Consider the following 19,792-nt stretch of genomic DNA (forward strand, 5'->3'; position numbering starts at 1 on the left):
TTGAGAACCAATATAGGAAACCCAGGGGCCAACCCCTGAGGCAGGACACTGACGTACAGGTCACAAGCACCAGGTCCCCAGGAGGTCGGGACTGCTGAGGGTCCAGTCTCCACAGCACCAGACTGGGTGGGGCCAAGCGGGGAGGAGAAGTCGAAGCCATGGGGCACCTGGACAGTGCAGAAGGGAAAGCAGAGGGCAACCGGGAACACTGCGGGAGGCGGAACCTTTGGCATCGCGGCTCAGAGGAGGCCCGGTGCTCCCCCTGCTGTCCATACTGTCTACAAATAGTACCTATCTGAGTCAGAGGGACCCGGGTGAATAAGGGGGTACGGGTGTTTGAGAGGGGTGGGGCGGGGAGGGGACTCGACTTGTTCACATGCGGCCATGGAGCCAGAAGCTGTGACCTCAACCCAGCCCTGGGCAGGGCCACAGCCGTGGCTGGTTTGACCCCTCTCAATCTCAGAGCAAAAAGGGATGGGCAGGTAGCCGGCCTCCACTGCCTGGGACCTTCGAGGAAGACAGAAGCAATGGCAAGCTCTCATGCGTACCCCCAGCACAGGACGAGGATGGGTGGCTTCTCCAGGCTCAGTCCTGGCCTGAGGGCTAAATGGGACTTTTACCAGCCGGACTCGGCAGCTCAGACAGCCTGGGCCTTCTCCACCGGCACCTCCGAGGTGAGGGGCCAGCTGAAGGGAGGGTGGAGGAGAAGCCGCCATCCATCCTCTTCTGCGCCGTGTCCCCCACCCCCACCCCCCGCCCCGGGGCTGTATATTGCACAAAACAACACTTGGATGCTATCGGACAGGGGTCCCTCTGGGCCTCCAAGGAGGCTGAGGAGGCACTGAGTCAAGAAGGAGATTTTCGGATCTGCGGCAGTTCTGGGAGGAGTGGGGAGGGAAGGAGGAACTCAGAGGCGGCCAGACAGGCTTCTTCCAGATTCCATGCTGTTCAGAGTCCTCGAGGAAAGGGAGCAGCACCTTAGACAGGTCTGATTCTCGAGCCAGTCACCCTCCCAGCCCTCTGTGGTCTATATTCAGGAAACTGTGGGAAGAAAGAGAAGGGGCGGAGAGAGACATCAGCTACCTGCTGATCAGTGGGGTCGGTGGGGAGCTGGCCCCTTGCTTCTGACCGGTTGGAAGGGTAGATAGCCAGTCGGCTCAGAAGAATGGTTTCCCACAGAAGTCTGTCGACACGTCTGCTCATCCAGACCGTAAGCCCTGCTGCATGCCGGTCCCCCGACCCAGAGCTGACAAGCCATCCCCTTCCTTCTCCCCAAAAGCTGCAGCTCAGTCCACAGATTCCCCAGGGCCTCCTGGGAACACAGGGCAGTTGGCCAGCTCCCTCACCTCCTCTGCCCAACTCCCAGGACTGGCAGCCGGAGAGCACACCAGCCCAGGGAGGAGGTAATGAGGAGCCATTTGTGCACAGCCTACCACAGGCTGGCAGTTCACACAAATTAACTGCCTTGACCTTCATGGCCACCTAAGGGGACTGGCTTTGCTGCTTATTGCCTCTTTCTAGAAAAGGAAACTGAAGACTCAAGAAGGTGACTTGCTCAGGGCCACCCTGCTGGTCAGCTGCAGATCCAGCTGTAAAGCCATCCTAGCTCAGGCTCCAGGGCAACATCTTTCACATGAAACCAGAAACCCTATCACCCCCTTAATGGGCAGTCGTGCAGGTACTAAGGAACACTAAGCTTTGGTCCTTGGCTTTTTTTCTGGAAATTCAGGAAGCATGAACTCCTCCGGTTCTCAACCGCAGTCTTGTTCCCTGGAGCCTGGTGGCTTCGGCTTTTACCTTGAGAGCTTTCAGACTCACCTTTGGGGCAGGTGGCACCAAGGGCCGGGACTGCCGAGGGCTGGCAGCAGCGGGCAGCAGTATGGAGGCACCGCCTGGCCTGGGGAAGGCCTTGCGGCCTGGCACTGGGTTAGCTGGAAGTGCTTTCTGGGGTGGCCGAGGCCTGGAGAAGTCCTGGGGAGAAAGTCACAAGCCTTAGTCAAAGGCCAGAGGGGCCTGTTCGAAACAAAATGTTCCCAATACAATTACAGGTCAAAATCAGGTGAGAAAAGGGATATACTATATGGTCTCATTTAAAAAAGAAATTGTGTACATGTGCATTTTAATGCTCAGGAAAAAGCCTTTTTTGGAGAGCAATTTGACAGTATCTGTTAAAATTAGAAATAATCATTTTCTGATCTAATAATTCCACTGCCTATTACTCATGTTAGAGTTCTGGTTTCTCAGGTGCACAGAAGTGAAATTGCAAGGATGTTCCTGCAGCCCTGTGACAGCAAAGAAATAAAAAATGAAATAAAAACTATAACCAAACTTTCCGTCAATAGACAAGTTACTAAATTTATACAGTGACATATGATGCAGCATTTAAAAAGAACGAAGTGGGTTGATGTGTGCTGACGTGGAAAGATGATCAGGAGTCACGGCAAGCTGACATACAAGCTAAGAAGGTAGTTTACATGAAATAAGTCACCATGGCCCTTTCTCCCTGCCCCAGTGTAAATATACACGTACAGAAGAAAGTCAGGAAGGATACAGGTCAAACCGTTAACAGAGGTCAGGGAAGGGGAGTGAGTGGGGAGGGGGGGTCGCCCAGGTGAACATTAAATTTTTCCAATAAGAGGATATACACATGTAAGAGTAAAACTGAAAAAAGGCTGGTTGTCTATGGAGGCCACAATGACCAGAAATCCTTTCCTTTGTGCTTTTATATTAGCTTCATGTGTTATCTTCTCAGTAAGGCCTCCCCCGACCACCTTATTTAAAATTACAACGCCCCTGTCTCTGGTGCCCCGCCCCCACCTCAACTGACTGCTCGGGGCCTTGGGGTGAGGCTGACATCACCTTCGCTGACCAAGCCTCCACAGTGGGTATTTTAGGAACAGTCATCTGAACAGACCGCTCCCTCCCTCTCTGCTCCTGCTCCTCTGTTCTCCCTTCATACCCGTCTCTCTGCGTGTTGCTTTCTCCTCTCTTGCTCTTTCTCTCCTCTCCTTCTGTTATGGGCTGAACTGTGCTCCCCTCTGAAGTTCATAGGTTGCAGCCCTGACCCTGGTACCGCAGAATGGGACTAGGTTTTGGACACGGGGCCTTTAAAGACGTGATTAAGTTAAAACGAGGCCCTAATGCAATCTGACTGGTGTCCTCAGAAGAGAAAATCTGGACACACAGGGAGACGTGTGCTCAAGCACAAAGGAAGGACCATATGGGGACATGGGAGGAGCCAAGGAGAGAGGCCTCAGAAGAGACCAAACATAGTGACCCCTTGAACTTGGACTTCTAGCCTCCAGAACTGTGAGAAAATAAATTCCTTTTGTTTAAGCCACTAGGCTTGTGGTATTTGTCATGGCTGCCCAGCAGACTAATGTACTCTCCCCCTTCTCCTCTCTCCTCCTTTGGCTCCTCTCCCTTTCTTCCTGCCTCCTCCTCCTCCTTCTCCCCCTCTCTCTCTCTCTCTCTCTCTCTCTCTCTCTCTCTCTCTCTCTCTCTCTCTCTCTGTCAGTCATTCTCCTCCCTTCTTGCAAGGCTTTTCCCAAATCAAGGATTTTCTGGATGGGAAAGCAGAGAACCAAACCCGGCAAATGGTGACACTGCCCCATGTCCCGATGGCCCTGCAAGACCTGGCCCCAAGCCCACGGTCCTGAGCTTCAGAGAAAGCCTGGGCCCCAGTGGAAACCTCTGGCCATACCCAAGAGAAGCAGTCCCAGGAGGAAAATAAGCAAGTCCCCAGCCTCACCGAGGGGTCACACCAAAATACACAGGCACCAGGCCCAGCCATCGCCCTGGAAACACCTGGGTCTGTGCTGCAGGAGCTTCTGCCAAAAGATACAGTAGGAGCCGTTGGAGCATGACATGCCAGGTCAACAGGCAGCCGGGCAGGGTGGCTCTGCTTCCGAAGAGCACCAGTGGCCGGGGCGTGTAGACCCCATTCACGCCTCCCACAGCCTCCTGCCCCTTGACCTGCGCCTCAAATGAGCAAGACATCATGGTCCATCACTCAGTCACACTTCCTGAGTAGTGGATGATACTAACAGGTACAATTGGGCGGGATAATTATGATGATGAGAGAAGTACGGGGCCACCAAACTCAGGCTTCGGGGGTCAGAGAAAACTTCTTGAGAGAAGAGGCAGCTAAGAAGAGATCTGAGGATGAAGAGGAGCTGGGCATTGGAAAGGAAGAAAATGTATCAGGCAGAAGGAGCAGCACTTGCAAAAACCTAGAGAGAAAAAGACCATGGAGAATGGAAAAAAGTTAATTTAGGGTAGAAGGTGAGTAGAGGCTTGTCATAAAATAGGCCAACCAGGGAGTAAATCCTCTGTAGTTTAGGGGCTCCTGGGGACTACATTTCCCCATGCTCGTTGCTCTCAGCCTGTATTTACCAGAAGCAGAAAAGGCAGTCAGCTCAGACTCAATGAGTTCCATCTTCCCAGCTTCGGTCGTTCCCCATAGCCGATGGCCTTAAAAGCAAGCCCCCAGGGAGGGTTGCCAAGAACCCACTTACCTGGGAGAGGATGCAATTTGGTGCAGGGGGCACTGGCCGGCTTGGGGGAGGTCCCCTGGATGACTCCTTCCTCTCGACTTGGGACCCGGCCCCTGGGGAGTTCCTAGGAGCCCTGATGAGGTGTGCAGACAATGGCACAGGTGGGGGCCCACCATGCAGATAGTCCTGAGGGGGCCGAGGAGGAGGCTGGGAGGGCTTCCGTGGGGTTTCAGGGGTGTTGGTCACCTGTATGCATAAGACAAGGAATGTCTAAGACACAGGAACCCTCAATGCACTTAAAAACTCAAGGGTGCCTTTGTGTGTCTCACTGAAATGACCAGAGGCTGAGAGGAAGACGGGGTGACTTGTGAAATCTCTGGGGTCCTAGAGGTCAGATGCAACTTTTAAAGTCATCGGAGGATGTTCAGACCCAACTGAATGTCTCTTATGCCAAGAAAATGTCTTTTACTACCAATCCCATGGGCCACAGAGAGGCTCGTAGGAAAATCCAGCAGGGTCCTGAGGAGATAGGAAAATTAGCAAAGTTCAAGGTGCAAAGCCCTTACCTTTCGCTTGCCCTGGGGAGTCTGCAACTTGAACATTGGGTTGGCATGGCCAGTTCCACTGTTCTGAGACACCCTGAAGGGACAACTAATAACAAAGAAAGGAGAAAGAAGACAAAGGAGGGATGATCAGTGAGGGTCAGTGCTTGAGTTCCCTCTGACCCATGCGTGGCTAGTAAGCAGCTAATTCTTCCCTAAGTCTGCTCTGAAGGAAGCAGGATTGGCCCCTCTGAACCCCAGCTTCCTAGGTATGGAGACATGTGTGGCTGAAAAGGAAAGAGAGGTGGCCTTAGCACCTTCTCTTCAACCTTTTAAAACCTTTCTCCCTCAAGGAAACACAAGGATGTCACCAGCCATCAACTAATCCCCTTTAGGCATCAATCCAGAAGGACCTGGGATTTAAAATTCCCTCCAGAATAAGTATAATTTAATAGGGGACTCAGAGACTAAACGTCGTCAACATCCAAGGGAATAAACAGCTTAAAAAAAACAGTCTTTGTCTTGAGTTGACGTCTAGCCGCCTCTGTGAGTGTCTTGGGCTAGTTAGTCATTCTTTCTTTGTTGCCTTAGTTTCCTGCTCTTTAAAATGGGGAGCAAACCAATTAGACAAAGGAAAATAGTTTTCTTTTCATATTCTGACTCAAATTGGTTGGGGACATTCTGCTGAGAAGGATTCTGAAGTGATGGCCATGTTCGGTAGAGAACATTTACAGTAAAGTCAACCAGTAATGTCTGCCAGGGCCATGGAGTGCGCAGAGGGGAGACGGGCCATGTGCCTAGCACTGGCCGTCTCTGAATCAGACCCACCATCACCACCGTTTCCACCAGGCACTGCTTATAGAAAGCTTTATGATCCCTAAGTGGACCCTGAGTCCTTCATGGCACTCCATCATACCTGAATTGTTGCCTCAGCTTGGTGGGGAGGGCTAAGGGCTTGAATTGGCCCAGTTTGTTGTTCTGTTTACAGTAGTAGCACATCAGCATGAGGACCGCCAGCACGAAGATGGTCGAGAACACGCCAGCTATCACAGGGCCAGCACCTTCCAGAGAGAGAACCCCGGTGACAGATCAGAAGCTGTTTGGACTATAGCAGTGAATTTCAAACAATGTATTCCTGATTCTTCTTTAGATAACCAATTTGCATTTCATGTGTATCACTTATTTTAACTTAAAAATTATAATAAAAAGCATACATTATGTACCACTGGGAAACCATTAATAGTAGCTTATATATCCAGGTCAACTTGCTTTGCGCAGACCTCATAAAAAGCTTCTCCAGCCACTTCTGTTTAATTGAAGAGTCCCTTTCGAGGCCAGGAGTTCCAGCTCTTATATTATTATAGACTAGTTTTCAGCCTGAGTCATGTTTTCCTGGACACTAAGCAATCAAGACAAAATACTTGGTGACTTAACTGACCTTAGGCTAGAACTCACACAAAATCCACAATTTCATAGTTGGTTTCATCAAAACTGCCTCAAGGTTCTCACGAATTATAAATTTAAATGTACAAATACACACACACACAATGATCACACTACTTTTATCTGTTTCATATGTTGGGGTTCTTTCCTTGAAAGATTTTGTTCAAAAAAAAAGTCCTTTGCTACTATTTTTTTAAAAGCATGGAAACCAAAGGGCTGGAGTTCTTCAGATTTCCACTAAAAAACTAAATTTTTCTGAGGGTCTGGGTCTCCATTTCCAGCTTTGTTCACCCAAGGGAATCTGAACCACTAGAATGTGCCCCAGATTCATAATTATTTTTAAGTGGCTGGGAAGGACTGGCCACCCCTATTCCCAAAGAGGACGAGACTGTTCGGTAATCTGGTCGTCCTTCTCTCTGTGTAAGCAGCTTCATCCTTCTCCGTAGAAAGGACAGACGAAGAGCAACTGAGCTGAGCCCCACGCCAGGCTGCCAGGCCCAGCTGCTCCTCCCACTCAGCCCTTCTTTTTCTTGTTCCCTTGTCTACAAAATCAGGATGATGCAGCTGACTCATTATCTCTCTGCAACATGCCACCTGCCCCAAAGCGCCCACCCGTCCTCACAAAGGTGAGCAGAGGCCTCGAGCAGGCCGGGCACTCACTCTCGGGGGGCATGGGCCCACTGTCGATGCTGCCCCCCTGGCCAGGCGTGCTGCAGAAGGGTGGGGCCCAGCCCGGGAAGCAGTGGCAGTTCTGGTTGTTGTTGCAGACCTGGAGCGGGGGCAGGGCAGAGGTGTCAGCACCCTGGAGAGCTCCAGCCTCCCACAGGACCTGCCCCTGGACGCTCCCCTGGAGGAGCCCCAGACCCCAGGGACACGTACCCCGTGGCCATTGCATTTCTTCCCGCAGCCTTCCGTCTGAAAGAAGGAGGTGTTTCTGCACTGCCCCTCAAAGCAAATCTGTAGTGAGGAGGAAACCGAATTGTGAGCACAACGGTTGCAATCGGGAGACTGTTTCATAGAATACATGAGACTCAAAAAAGGTAGCCCACCAGGTTATTTATTACAGTGGAAAACTGAAAACGACATAAAAAGCCAAGGACAAGACAGTAGTTAATGAAATTTTGCTATTACTTTTGTAACTGGGGGAAAATGATAAATATTAATTGTTAAAACATTGTATTTAATAAATAATAAATGTTATTATATTCTGTATTACTATATGTTGGTTATATGTTAGTTACTTAATTAATATATTAATATGAACTAATTTTTAATATTATACTTAAAAATAATGATAGTGACAGCAGTGTATTCTGTGCCAGGTACTATACCAAGTACTTAATATGCTTTTTATAGTTTCATTTTCACAGTTAACTCTGAGATACATGCTATTATTTTCCCCAACTCCTAGTCTCATCCATGTCTTAATTCACGTAATAATTAATGATAAGGACATAGGTGTTCATAGCCAGCCACCTAAATGGATAACGGGGTTATCTTACTTAGTCCTTATAACAATTCTAAGGGCGGGGTGGGGCGCAGTCTTCCCTTACTAACAGGCTTCATAAAAGAAGTCACTGAGGCGGAGAGGTTGGGCAAGCTGGAATTTGAGCCCAGGCATCCTCCCTCTCAATCACTGTCCCTTGCGGCCCAGCCCGAGTGAGGCTGGGGGAAGGAACTCACATGGTTGTAGCCACACTTGGTCCCGGTCATCACCAGGCCTGGGTCTAACATGTCACCCTCCTCCTCGGGACCTCGGTAGACGTGGGTGCCCCGACACCGGATCTGCCTCCCATTCACGATGATGGTGGTGTCGATGGGCACCGCGTTGGATTCCAGGGGCCGGGCCTCGGAACTCTGACACTGGATCTTCCCACACTTGGCATCTCTGGGCCCGAGAGAGAGGGAGGGAGGGGTGAAGCGAGAGGCAGGGGAGAGCTTCGGTCTTTTGTGACAAGGACAGCAGGCTTCGGTGGGAGAGGGACATGGGGGCAAGGAGTATAATCTAGGGACCTGCCTGGAGAGACCCTACGTGGACAGAGACCAAGAAAAGAAAACAGGATCCTTGTCCCCAAGCAGATCGAAGCTGGCCTCGGGATGTCCTCTCCACTGCAAGGACAACGGCCTGAACGGAGCAACCTGCCCCATGTGCTCACTACTCCCATGCACTCAGATGCTCCGGCCAGAAGCCTGGTGTCATCCCCACGCCCACTCTCCCTCACTCCTGGGTTCAAGCAGTTTTCAAGGCCTGTCAATCTCCTTTCTATCTATCTACCCTAATTCACATCACCATCCTCGCTTACCAGGACACCAGGAAACATCATCCTGCCCCCTGTTTTGCTCCATTGGAATCTAATTTCCATACTGCTCTCAAGCCAAAGTCTAAACTCTCCTAGCCGTGAATTCAAAGCTTTTCAGGATCTAGACTGTGCTTAACTATCCAGATTCATTTTTCAGCAGCCCCTTCTCCATTTTTCCCAGCATTATACTTTGTATCAAGTTGTTATCAGTTCTTCTGACCACTAGTTTTTCTCTACTCATGTCTCATGCTGGGACACTCTCCTACGTACCTGCACCATTCCTCACCCTGTTCAACTAGATAATTTCTCCAGATCTCACCTTGGGCATAATTTTCTTTGGGAAACCACCTCCACCCACTAAGATTGGGTTGGGAGGCTCTCTCCACATGTCCGTTATCCCGGTGCATTGTTAATTAAAAGTTCCATGTACTCAGCATAGTATCTAGCAATTGATAAACCCTCAATAGATAGTTGGATGGGTGAACAGATAGATGGATAGATGAATGGATGGGTGGATGGGTGGATGGGTGGGTGGTTGAAAAGAATGAATGAATGAATGAGTTAATGAATGATGGGCTATTCAGATGAGGGGATAATTAGCACCTCGAAGGAATGACCTAAAAAGGCTGATTCCCTGCCTTACTATAAAAAGGTCTCAGAAGGGAACCTGATCAGCTTTGTAGAAAGAATTGCCATCCACACCCTCCCTCTGACTTCCTTAGGGCTGAATGGGGCCTCGTCCAATAATGGCCCTGGAAGAAATGACCGACTCCAACCGATTTATTTAAAGGCTCCGCTCTGGGGCCAGCCAAGCCACTGTGCTAGGTGGGAGTGAAGAGGACGAAGCAGGAATTGCTTCGTCACCCCTCATCTCATGGGATCTGCCCTATGGCCATTACCTCATGTTGCACTTCTTGTGCTCCCCATTCATGTCCTTCCCACAGTTTCCAAAGGTGTCCCCTGCCACATTCACCTTCTCGAAGCAGAGATCAGGAGCAGGCCGGGCTCCTGGAAGGGCGAGAGACATTTATCAGTACACCAGCCAACTCCAGTAAAGTCAGAGGCCCCCAACGGGCAAAGCTGACCCTTGGTAAAATCTCAAGGTTAAGAAAGTTCTTTGGGAAAGAATATCAGCCTTTCCTTCCTGTACCCCCTTATCAGGTCATTCCTCCCCTACCTTCTCGAGACCTAGGTTTAATGTCAGGTCTTTATACCTTATTGAGGTTTCATATCTATGGGAGGTTTGTGTACTAATCCTTCTCTCTAATGAAGCCTTTGTCTTATTTCAAGATTTTAAAAATAGGAAATATACATACACAATTTTAAAGAAATAAGTATGTTTTGGGAATTCCTCCAACTAGCCATTCCAGTTCCTACTTCCTTACACCTTGGAGAAGCATACACAATTAACAATGTATCTTCTATAGATAATTATATATCTTCTAGATAGAATTCTTAAGTGTCTTTTAGAGATAACCTATCTAATAAAGAATGGCAGCATATTCTATTCACCATTCTGCATCTTGCATTGCTCATAATTTATTGTGGGAGACGATTTTATTTGGTGTATACAGAACTGCCTCCTTCTTTTATTCAGGTGCATCATGTTCCACTGTATGGATGTGCCAAGATTAATTTAATCAGCCCCTACTTAAGGATATATAGGTTGTTATTGCTATAACTTACAATGCAGCAATGCATATCCTGGTAAATCTATCTTCACACACGTGCAAATACAGTGTAAGATACATTCCTAAGTAGTAGAATGGATGGGTCCAATGAGGAGTGCATTTAAAATTTTCATATCTGCAAATTGCTCTCCATAGGGATCATATCTATTTCCTCACATTTGCCACACAACTATATTATTATTCCTCTTGTTATGGTAGTTATATTATTATTATTTATTATTATTATTATTTTGTTATATTAACTCCTCAATCTTTGGCAATATGATAGAAGGAAAATCCCATCTTACAGTAGTTATAATTTGCTTTCATTTAATATGATGAGGGTGAACATCTTCTCATAGCTAAGGGCCATGTGCATTTCCTTTTCTGTCTCTCCTCTCTGCCCACTTTGCTTTTGGATTATTCTCATCCATTTGCCCACTTTGAGAACTTAAAGCATCGAGGAACTGGGAAGAACACAGGCCACTGCCTCTCCCTGCCAGTCTACCCGGACCCCAGCGTAGCATCAGAAGAAGCTGTTTTGAAACCAAGATTCTAAGCTACCCAAGTGCCTGCAGGGGAAGGCCGGCTCAGCAGCGGTGGGGCGGGGAGGGCCATTCACCCCGCTCACTTACCAGGCCCCCACAGCTGCTGGCACTGCTCCTGGTAGGTGAGGCACATGCCGTTGTAGCAGTAGGCCTGGCCGCCCTCGCAGGGGGTGCCGTCCATCTGGTAGAAGTTGGTGGGACAATGGGGAGACTTGCCCGTGCAGAACTCCGGGAGGTCACACTGCCGCGCTTGCTCACGGCACAAGGTGCCAGGGGCCAGCAGCTGAGCCAAGGAATGAGAGGGAACAGCAGTCACTCTCCCACCCACCCTCAGCCCTGCCAGCAAAGGGCTCACGACCATCACTCTTGTGGGACAGAAGTTCCCATCATCATTACTTCAGAGCACTTCTTACATGATCTCATTAGCTCAAACCACCACCAACCTTCGAATATGAATAATGACTTAAGCGTTTTCTGGGTCTTTTCACTAATGCTAACTCACTTCCTCTTTGGAGTCTTCAGAAGTAGGTAAGAAATAACATTTATGCAACAATTTACAGTTTACTAAGTGCTTCGGTAATAACGGCCACTTTTACAGAGCTCCCACTTAAGTGCCCAGTACAGATATTAATTCATTTAGCTTTTATGATACTTTTATGTAATATAATTATCCCTATTTTACGAATGATGAAACCTGAGGCAGAAGAGGTTAAGCGATGCATGAAAAGTCTCATGGTGAGTAAGTGGCAGACAAGCCAGGCCCACTAATATATATACACACAGATACCCACACACACCATGCATTATAAATTCACATATGCAGACATACAGACCCATTCACACATATACATCCAAAATACAATGCAACATATATACATATTACAATACAATATATATACATCTACATGTATAGCCACATGCGCATGTGCACACACACAAACACACAGACAGTAACTAGTATTCACACATCTTTGACTTTGCAACTCCCTTTAGCAATAATACACCTCCATTCTTGAGCCAAGCACTAGGCTAAGTGTGTTACACTTTCTTATCTCACGTGAACCTTACAATATCCATGAGACAGATATTGCTATTTGCCTCACTCTGCAGATAAAATGACCTGGTCAGTAGCACGCCTCGGACAAACGGTAAAATTGAGTTTCCACTTGGGTCCTCAAGCGTCTCTGGGTGTTATTAATACCCTTCCCATTTTACAGACAAAGAACCCAGGCCCAGACGGTTAACAGGCTGCCCCAAATCATGCAGCTTGAGCTGAAGTCTCAGTCAGACTCCAAGCTTCGTCCTTTCCCACACACTTCCCTCCAGGGAATCCTTCCTGAGACTCAAACTGAAATTTGGGGACAGAACAAGATAGGCGCTCTCCATGTTTATTCTCAGGCCTTGGTCTGACACTCAAAGGACTTGGTCCAGCACAGCCTCCCTGGAGAGATGCTGGTCTGCCCTGTCACCAGAGAGCATGCCAGTTCCCTTGGGCCAAACAGGGAGAGCTGACCCTGAGAACAGCGCCCTCCCCGCTCCCCGGCGACTCCACACCATCCGCAGGGCCCTCCCAGGAGGAAGGGCAAGAAGGGGCCAGTTGTGCAGCTTGCTGAAAGCACGTCATCTGAGCTGTGAGAGTGGGCATGGGCCGTGTGCGGAGGGGGAGCGAGCGGTGCGCGGAGGGGGCATGGCCAGGTGCGGAGGGGGAAGCTGCAGGACACATGTCTCCATCGGGAACAGGATGGAGGGCAAGCCTCCCTGGAGAGATGCTGGTCCACCCTGTCACCAGAGAGCATGCCAGTTCTCTTGGGCCAAACAGGGAGAGCTGACCCTGAGAACAGCGCCCTCCCCGCTCCCCGGCGACTCCACACCATCCGCAGGGCCCTCCCAGGAGGAAGGGCAAGAAGGGGCCAGTTGTGCAGCTTGCGTGTGCAGAGGGGGAGCGAGGGGTGCGCGGAGGGGGCACGGCCAGGTGCGGAGGGGGAAGCTGCGGGACACATGTCTCCATCGGGAACAGGATGGAGGGCAAGAGGGCCGAGCCTGGAGCCAGCCTGCCCGGGTTTGAATCCCAACTCCTTCATCAGCAGAGGGACCGGGGCAGCTACTTAACCTCTCTGTGCTCCTGCAGAGTCGATTGGGATAATAACCCTCTCGTGGGGTTGCTAGAAGGAGTGAGTCCAAATCAAACACCTGAACAGTATCTGGCATAAAAGAAGCACTCAGCAAGCGGCAGGTGGAGGCACAGGCCCACAATTCCCACCCAAAACCTGGGGGCCAGGTGGGCTTCAGACTTTTCAGATTTTAGGAAGCAGACATTACATATGTATGTACATATGTATGTATAAAGATAGACATTACATATGTGTATTACATAACCCCCCAGCAAGGCCTGCGATTACGCATTATAATCAAATAATAATTCTGCAGTGAAGTATAAATAGTCACAAGTGTGATTTTTTTTTTTAAAGGCTATAATTACTTTCATATCAATTCAGGTAAAATTATACACCAAAGGAGTTAAAACTTTTTTTTCAGGTTTTAGAACTTTCTGAATTTTAGAATGGTAGATAAGAGATTGAAGGCTTAGTGATATGAGTAGTAATACCTTCCACATCAATATGAAAAATGTGGGCTCCAGAGTCGAGGACACCGGGTTCTGCTTCTTCCCGGCTGTGTGCTCCCAGATAAGCTGCTTATCCCCTCAGAGCCCCAGTTCCCTCATCTCGAATTGAAGATAATAATACACATCTCATGGAGCTTTTGTGAAGACTGAATGAGATAACATATCAAACTGTCTGCGCAGTGTCTGGCGTCAAATAAGGGCTCTATTAAAATTAATCAAAATTATATTGATTATTATTAAGAGCTCCAAATAAAATCAAGCTTACTCTCTCTGGACACTTCTTTTTTAAAACAATGCTCTCATATCCAGGAGCCACAACCCTCTGGGATGATTTGAACTCAGTGGGGACCAGTATAGAGGTTTCTAAAACTTTGACGCCATCTCTTCCCTGACATGGAGGCTGCGTCCTGGCCATCACCCCTACAGCAGAGCCCTGGGCTGGGGGCAAGGGCCACTTACCTTACAGCGGTGACAGCAGGAGCCATGGGCACACTCCGCCCCCGCTCTCAGGGTGCAGTTGGAGGCATTGCAGCAGGGGTTATTACATTCCTGGGGAGGCAGGGGGAGCAGTGTGAGCCGCCAGGGCAGCAGGGCGGGGACACAGCGGCCTGGGTGGGGGAGAGTCTTCGTCCTCCTCCCACATCTCCCCATCCCTTCCCCACAGGCCCCTGGAACCCAGGCTCCCTATGAAGCCTTTATCAAAAAATTGTTTTATAGGTTAATCACTATGGTAAAGTGTATTTATCAGAGAAAAAGTATACATATACATATACACACACACACACACACACACAATCGTCAGTAACACCACAACTCAGACATAACTACATTTTGAGTGTGGTTATTTTTCCAGACATTTTTGTATACATATACATAAACATAAACTTATTTTACAAAATTAAAATATCCACGCTGCTTTTTAACTTAGTATAATATGTACACTTCTTATAATCAAGCATTCTCCCAAAATATGATTTTCAGTACAGACCTATATGGAAATTCTGTGACTTGTTTTTTTCATCCCCGATAGAACATCCGAAGACTGTCTCCTATGCTGCCCTCCGTGGCCCCACACTCTCAGGCCTTACTATCCCCTTAAAAAGCAGCCATCGGGAGCAAGGGCATGCTTCAAGAACCTGGACACAGTTTACGTCAGCTCCGGGCACTGGCTTCCTCAGACTTCTCTTGCCTTCTGCTGCTCTTCCTCAACCCTCAGTGACACAGACCTTCTAGGACAGAAGGTCTCTAGAGGTTCCATGCTCTCCTCACTCCCTTCCTGCCCTACGGGTCCTGAGTTGCTGACATACGGCATGAAATTTAAAAGTATGAAGAGACGGCCAGTGCCTCTGAGTGTCCTCATCACACTCCAACCATAGTCACAGGCCACAACAAACATTTCTTGACAATGAGTTGGGCTCCATGTATAGGAACATCACAGCCTGTGAGGCGAGATGATTCCTGTTTCACAGGTGGGGAAACTGCGGCTCAGACAAGTCCCGTGGTTGGTCTAGGCACACACCTGGTGAGTGCCGGAGCTGAATTCAGGCCATGTCTACCTGAGGTCCAGCCCCTGCTTATTAACCGTATCATCGCCGTAACTGTCCAGGGCTGGCGTGCCGCAAGCTGGAGAGACGCAAGCCGCCACTTGACGATAGATACTCATCTACCTGTCTTTCCTAAGAGGAGGAATGAGGACACTTTCCTTGCATTAATCTCTCACCATCATGGGCTCCAGGCAGAACTGTGTTCCTTCCCTTCGAACATACCACGTCTCTTCCCACCTCAAGGCACGGTTCCTCCTCTAACTGAAATGTGCCTTTTTCTCCTTGGGCTCCTCACTAACTCCTAACTTAGCCTTCGGATATGGGGTCAGAGGTCATACTCTCACGCAGATACGTAGCTCCCCTCATACTATCTATACCCACGGCATCTTGCCATTGGCCCTCCTAGCATTTACCATGGATTGTATTCACTTTTGCAACTATTTGGTCATTGTGCGTTTCCCCCACTATACTATACACCCCACGAGGACAGGGACCACATCTATTTTTGCTATATCTCGCCTATCCGTAGCGCCCAACATAGTACCCCCCGCCCCACTCAGTAAATAGTTGTAGAATAAGCAGCTGCTCCGAATATAAGCCAACTGGCTGAGCCCACTCATGAGCCACTCGCCAAACCCACTGGGCCCACCATGATAATACGACACCCTTCTTTCTGAAGTGTCTGGGCTGATCGCTTGGAACTCATGGTGGTAGGGGGTGGCAGAGCCTTTAACTAGGTCTTGTTGTATTATGAAAGTTACAGGCTGGCATTAAAAATAAAATCAAACTGTAGAGAAAGTTATAAAATCAGTCTTTCCCCACAAATACAGACCCTCCATCTCACCGCCTTAGTTAACTGAGACTCATGGATTTTCCCCCAAATTGTTTTCAGATGTTAACGTACTTATTTTCATCCTTCAAAAAATAGAGATGAAACTATCCAGTTCTGCTTTTTGCAGAACAACACGCATCCGTTACAAATGACAGAGCTATGCTCTATGCCCGTCACGTTCATTTTGAAGATCAAAGGAAACGAAAGAGCTCATACACGAACGGTCCTCCTCCTTCCTCCGAGCAGCCCTTTTCGGACTTGACAGTCCTTTCCACTTCCCCTTTCGATCATCTCTTCTCCAGGCTAAACAGCACGAGCTTGTTATTTTAAGCATCCTCATAAGGCCCAGGTTCAAGTTCATATATCCGGCTGTGTGGCCTCCAGAATAAATTCAGTGCAGCTGGAAGGCCAAGGAGGCCATCTGTCACTCCACTGCTGAAGACTGTGGTTTCTGGTTAGGCCAGACACTCACAAGAACTCTACCCTGACTTGGACACAAACAGTGTCAACCTCAAACTGTGAGAGTCTGTAGAAATGGCCCACGGTTAAGGCTTACTCTCCACACCTTATTTGTGACAGGGTCTTTGATAGCCATGTGTATACGGGGAATGCCTACGACTATGAAATTTTTCAATTGTATTCTCTTTGACCCCTGGATTTGAAACTGGTGCAAATTCTTTCTCTCTCGCTATCACCACCACACCTTACCTCTTCCTCCCCGCAGTCACACTCTTCCCCATCTTCCAGGTACCCGTTCCCACATCTCTGGCCTCCATACAGCGTCCTGGTGTCTGGCATGTTGGAGAGACACATCCCACCGCCTGACTGCAGATACCTGTCCAGCTCCTTTCTGTTGCATCCATTAAATACTCTGGGAAAGGGATGCCTGGGAGAGAATAAGGTCGGAGTTAGTTGGGAATCTGAGCATCAAGCAGCCAAAACAGCCATCAGTCCTGCTGCCCACTAAGCTGGTTCCACCTGGATGGACTCAGACCCACGGTCCCCTGCACATACATCCTGCCGCCCCTGGAACATTACCAATACATTAATTTACAATTCTTTCTAAGAATGAAGAAATATTAACTACCACATAATTTTTTTTCTCCTCCTTCTGCATGGGGGAAGTATTCGAGAATCAGAAGCAGCAAATTTTGACCTTTGCATAAAGGGTTGCAATAAATAAAAGGTTATGAGTGTTACAATAGGTCTCTTGAGCTTTAGAGCTGAATAAAATGCCAGCCAACCCAAACTTTTCCTGAAGCTGATAGTGGATAGAGATTTTCTTGAGATAGAGAACCAGGTCAAAAAAGACCAAGATCATGGATTCAATTTCTTTGTTGGACCAGTGATCTGATATCTGTTCTAAGGATACAGGCATTGCTCCAAATGCAACTCATGATGCATGGTCTTTATCTCATGGGTATAAGAGGTCCTGGGTCCCATCATTGGGAAAAAGAATCAGAAGTCACACATCCCCTGGTGGCAGGTCAGTACCACTATGCAGGTGCGTCTATAAGGAAGAGTTATCTTGATCTCAATTCTCTAAACCAATTAAAAGTTAAACACTAGAAGGTTTCCTTTAGTTGTCAGGTATGTCACAAGGAATTTGTCACTAATAATAGTTAAACCTCTAAAATTTGTGAATAGCTTAAAAACAAATTGCAGTAATAATTAATATAACTCTCAACCATACCTATATAAATATATGCCCTTTTAGATTGGGAGCAAAATGGGTGACTTAACCTTGAGCTCAGAGGGATTTAAGCATGGCCCAAGGGGTTATTTCTTGTATGTCATCAGCATCCCTTGTGTGTCACAGTTGAGAAATGAGGGAAAATCACTGGCCACTGGAGCTCCAAGAAAGCTGCATTTTCTCTTAGAGATACTCAAATACCATTTCTCTAAGAAATAAGCAGGTGTTAATGATTTGGCATGGGAGAAGCACAAGCTTCAACCATGATGCCTTCCAAAGAGTGACTCGGGTCTTGGAAGAACCCATTGCTCTCTGCTAAGGGAGTCCAGATACTAAATATGAGTCCTTTGATTAAATTCCAGAACTCCCTTTCAAAGGCTCTGTTTTAAAAACCCCTCACAACTATAGGGAGATGCAGCTGCCTTGTCCTTGTTCCTTGTGGTAAACACAGCGTATAAAGTCTCCGCGGGGTCACTGTGGGTATGTGGATGCTCCCTTTCCTCTTCCTTTTTCTGGAAGCCACATCAGCATTTTCAGTCAAGCCTGGGATGTAACAGCACTCATCAAGCTCCCTTAGAATGGAGAGACTAAGAATTGTGACTGTTACCAAAATGGGTCCTCATCAAAAACACATAAAGAGAATAAGACACATGTGGTCAGGCCAATTCTACCACTAAAAACCCTAAGATAGAAGTTAAGTCAATCTAGGGTTCCACCAGCACAAAACCTTCTGCTAGAAACCTAGCAGCCCTTCCACAAATCTGCTTTCTTGGTCCTCTTCCAATTTCTTTGTTGTCAAAACCGCATTTCTCTCCGAGGCCCCCACCAGAGGTATTCCAGGCCCCCTGGGGCCAGCTGGGAAGAGCGCCTGGGTTGCACTGATCCTGCACGCTCGTCCTCCACCCTGTCCTCCCCTTCCTGCTTGACTCACCCGGTGGCAGCTGCCATGATACACCCACCGTCAGCCGCGCTGGCTGAGCAGCAATCCGCAGAATCATGGCTCATGCCGAAGTTGTGGCCCATCTCATGGGCCACGGTGGCAGCCACGCCAATGGCATTCTCAGAGTGGTCCTGCACAGGGAGAGAGTTCGGGTCTAGAAGACAGCTACCCCCACCTCCTACCCTGCCTTTTCTTTGGCTGAGCCTCGCAGCTCTCCATTGATTCCGCAATCAGTGTGCGCACAGGCTCAGCGCTAAAAGCCCACGCTTTTAATCACTATGCCACATCTGCTGGTAATACGGGGCAGAGGGAGGGGTGGGTAAATAGATAAGAGCAGGCTCTTGCTATCTATTTTACAGGTCAGAGATAAAGAGTCATTTAGTGAATAGTCACAAAGTCAGAGAGCATTTCAAATGAAGGCAGTAACCTATCCTAACCATGACTTCAAGACAGGCTCTTGTTTCATAACGATATACATTAACAACATAAAACCCAGAATAAAAGTTTTTTTCATCTTTATTTATCTTACTATTCTCTAGCTCCTGGTTTGGAATATATGAGAGATCCAGTGACATATTAACGTGATCACTGCTGGGTTCTCCTGAGCTTGAAAATCAGGGATAAAATATAATAAATGATAGTTCGCCCCTTGGTATCGCCATTTCTTAGACCCTTCTTGATGTCAAAGCTTTTCTTTTCTCTGCAAATTATATATATATGTATATATATATATGTATGTATATAAAATTATTTTTGACAAGACGACTTCCTGTCTTGTGAGGCAGTTTTCTGCCTTCTGCAACATCAATATATCGGCTCAGACTCACCATATTGACTCCTCCAGACTGATACACAGAGCACATGGCCATGAGGGGGGCCAGGCCGATGGTGGTGCCGTGGAAGGACATGCCCCTGCAGAAGGGAAGGAGAGAGGGTGACTCAGGAGGGGCTGAGAGGGTCGTTCCAATGTGTCCAGGAGTAGGTGGTCATCGCGGTGTTCCTTGGCCCTACTGACATTCCTAGATCATCCCCAAGGGGAGAAGCCCTGGTATTATAGGCCAACTGGATAATTTCCAGGTTGCCCCACCTCTCACTTCCTCTCACCTACTCTCTCACTGCTCCAGAAAAACAGAGAGAGAGAGAGCTAAAGGTCACTCTTTC

The 19,792-nt window shown here is 48.2% G+C and overlaps 1 protein-coding gene across 1 annotated transcript in view; it reads right to left on the bottom strand.

Moving 5' to 3' along the window:
* Positions 1–6: 6 nt before the first annotated feature.
* ADAM19 (ADAM metallopeptidase domain 19) overlaps positions 7–19,792 on the bottom strand; it is a 73,062-nt gene continuing 53,276 nt past the window's right edge. Inside the window, exons 10-23 of the mRNA XM_006906462.3 lie at positions 19,459–19,543; positions 18,623–18,762; positions 16,707–16,884; positions 14,082–14,171; positions 11,087–11,282; positions 9,681–9,789; positions 8,165–8,369; positions 7,361–7,438; positions 7,142–7,250; positions 5,955–6,099; positions 5,063–5,147; positions 4,518–4,742; positions 1,819–1,971; positions 7–1,041 (exon numbers count right to left, since the gene is read on the bottom strand). Of these exons, the coding sequence (XP_006906524.1) occupies positions 979–1,041; positions 1,819–1,971; positions 4,518–4,742; positions 5,063–5,147; positions 5,955–6,099; positions 7,142–7,250; positions 7,361–7,438; positions 8,165–8,369; positions 9,681–9,789; positions 11,087–11,282; positions 14,082–14,171; positions 16,707–16,884; positions 18,623–18,762; positions 19,459–19,543 (1,861 nt within the window). The 3' untranslated portion in view covers positions 7–978. The remainder of the gene's footprint in view (positions 1,042–1,818; positions 1,972–4,517; positions 4,743–5,062; positions 5,148–5,954; positions 6,100–7,141; positions 7,251–7,360; positions 7,439–8,164; positions 8,370–9,680; positions 9,790–11,086; positions 11,283–14,081; positions 14,172–16,706; positions 16,885–18,622; positions 18,763–19,458; positions 19,544–19,792) is intronic.

Source organism: Pteropus alecto, unplaced genomic scaffold, assembly GCF_000325575.1.
Source record: "Pteropus alecto unplaced genomic scaffold, ASM32557v1 scaffold40, whole genome shotgun sequence".
Lineage (NCBI taxonomy): Eukaryota > Metazoa > Chordata > Mammalia > Chiroptera > Pteropodidae > Pteropus > Pteropus alecto.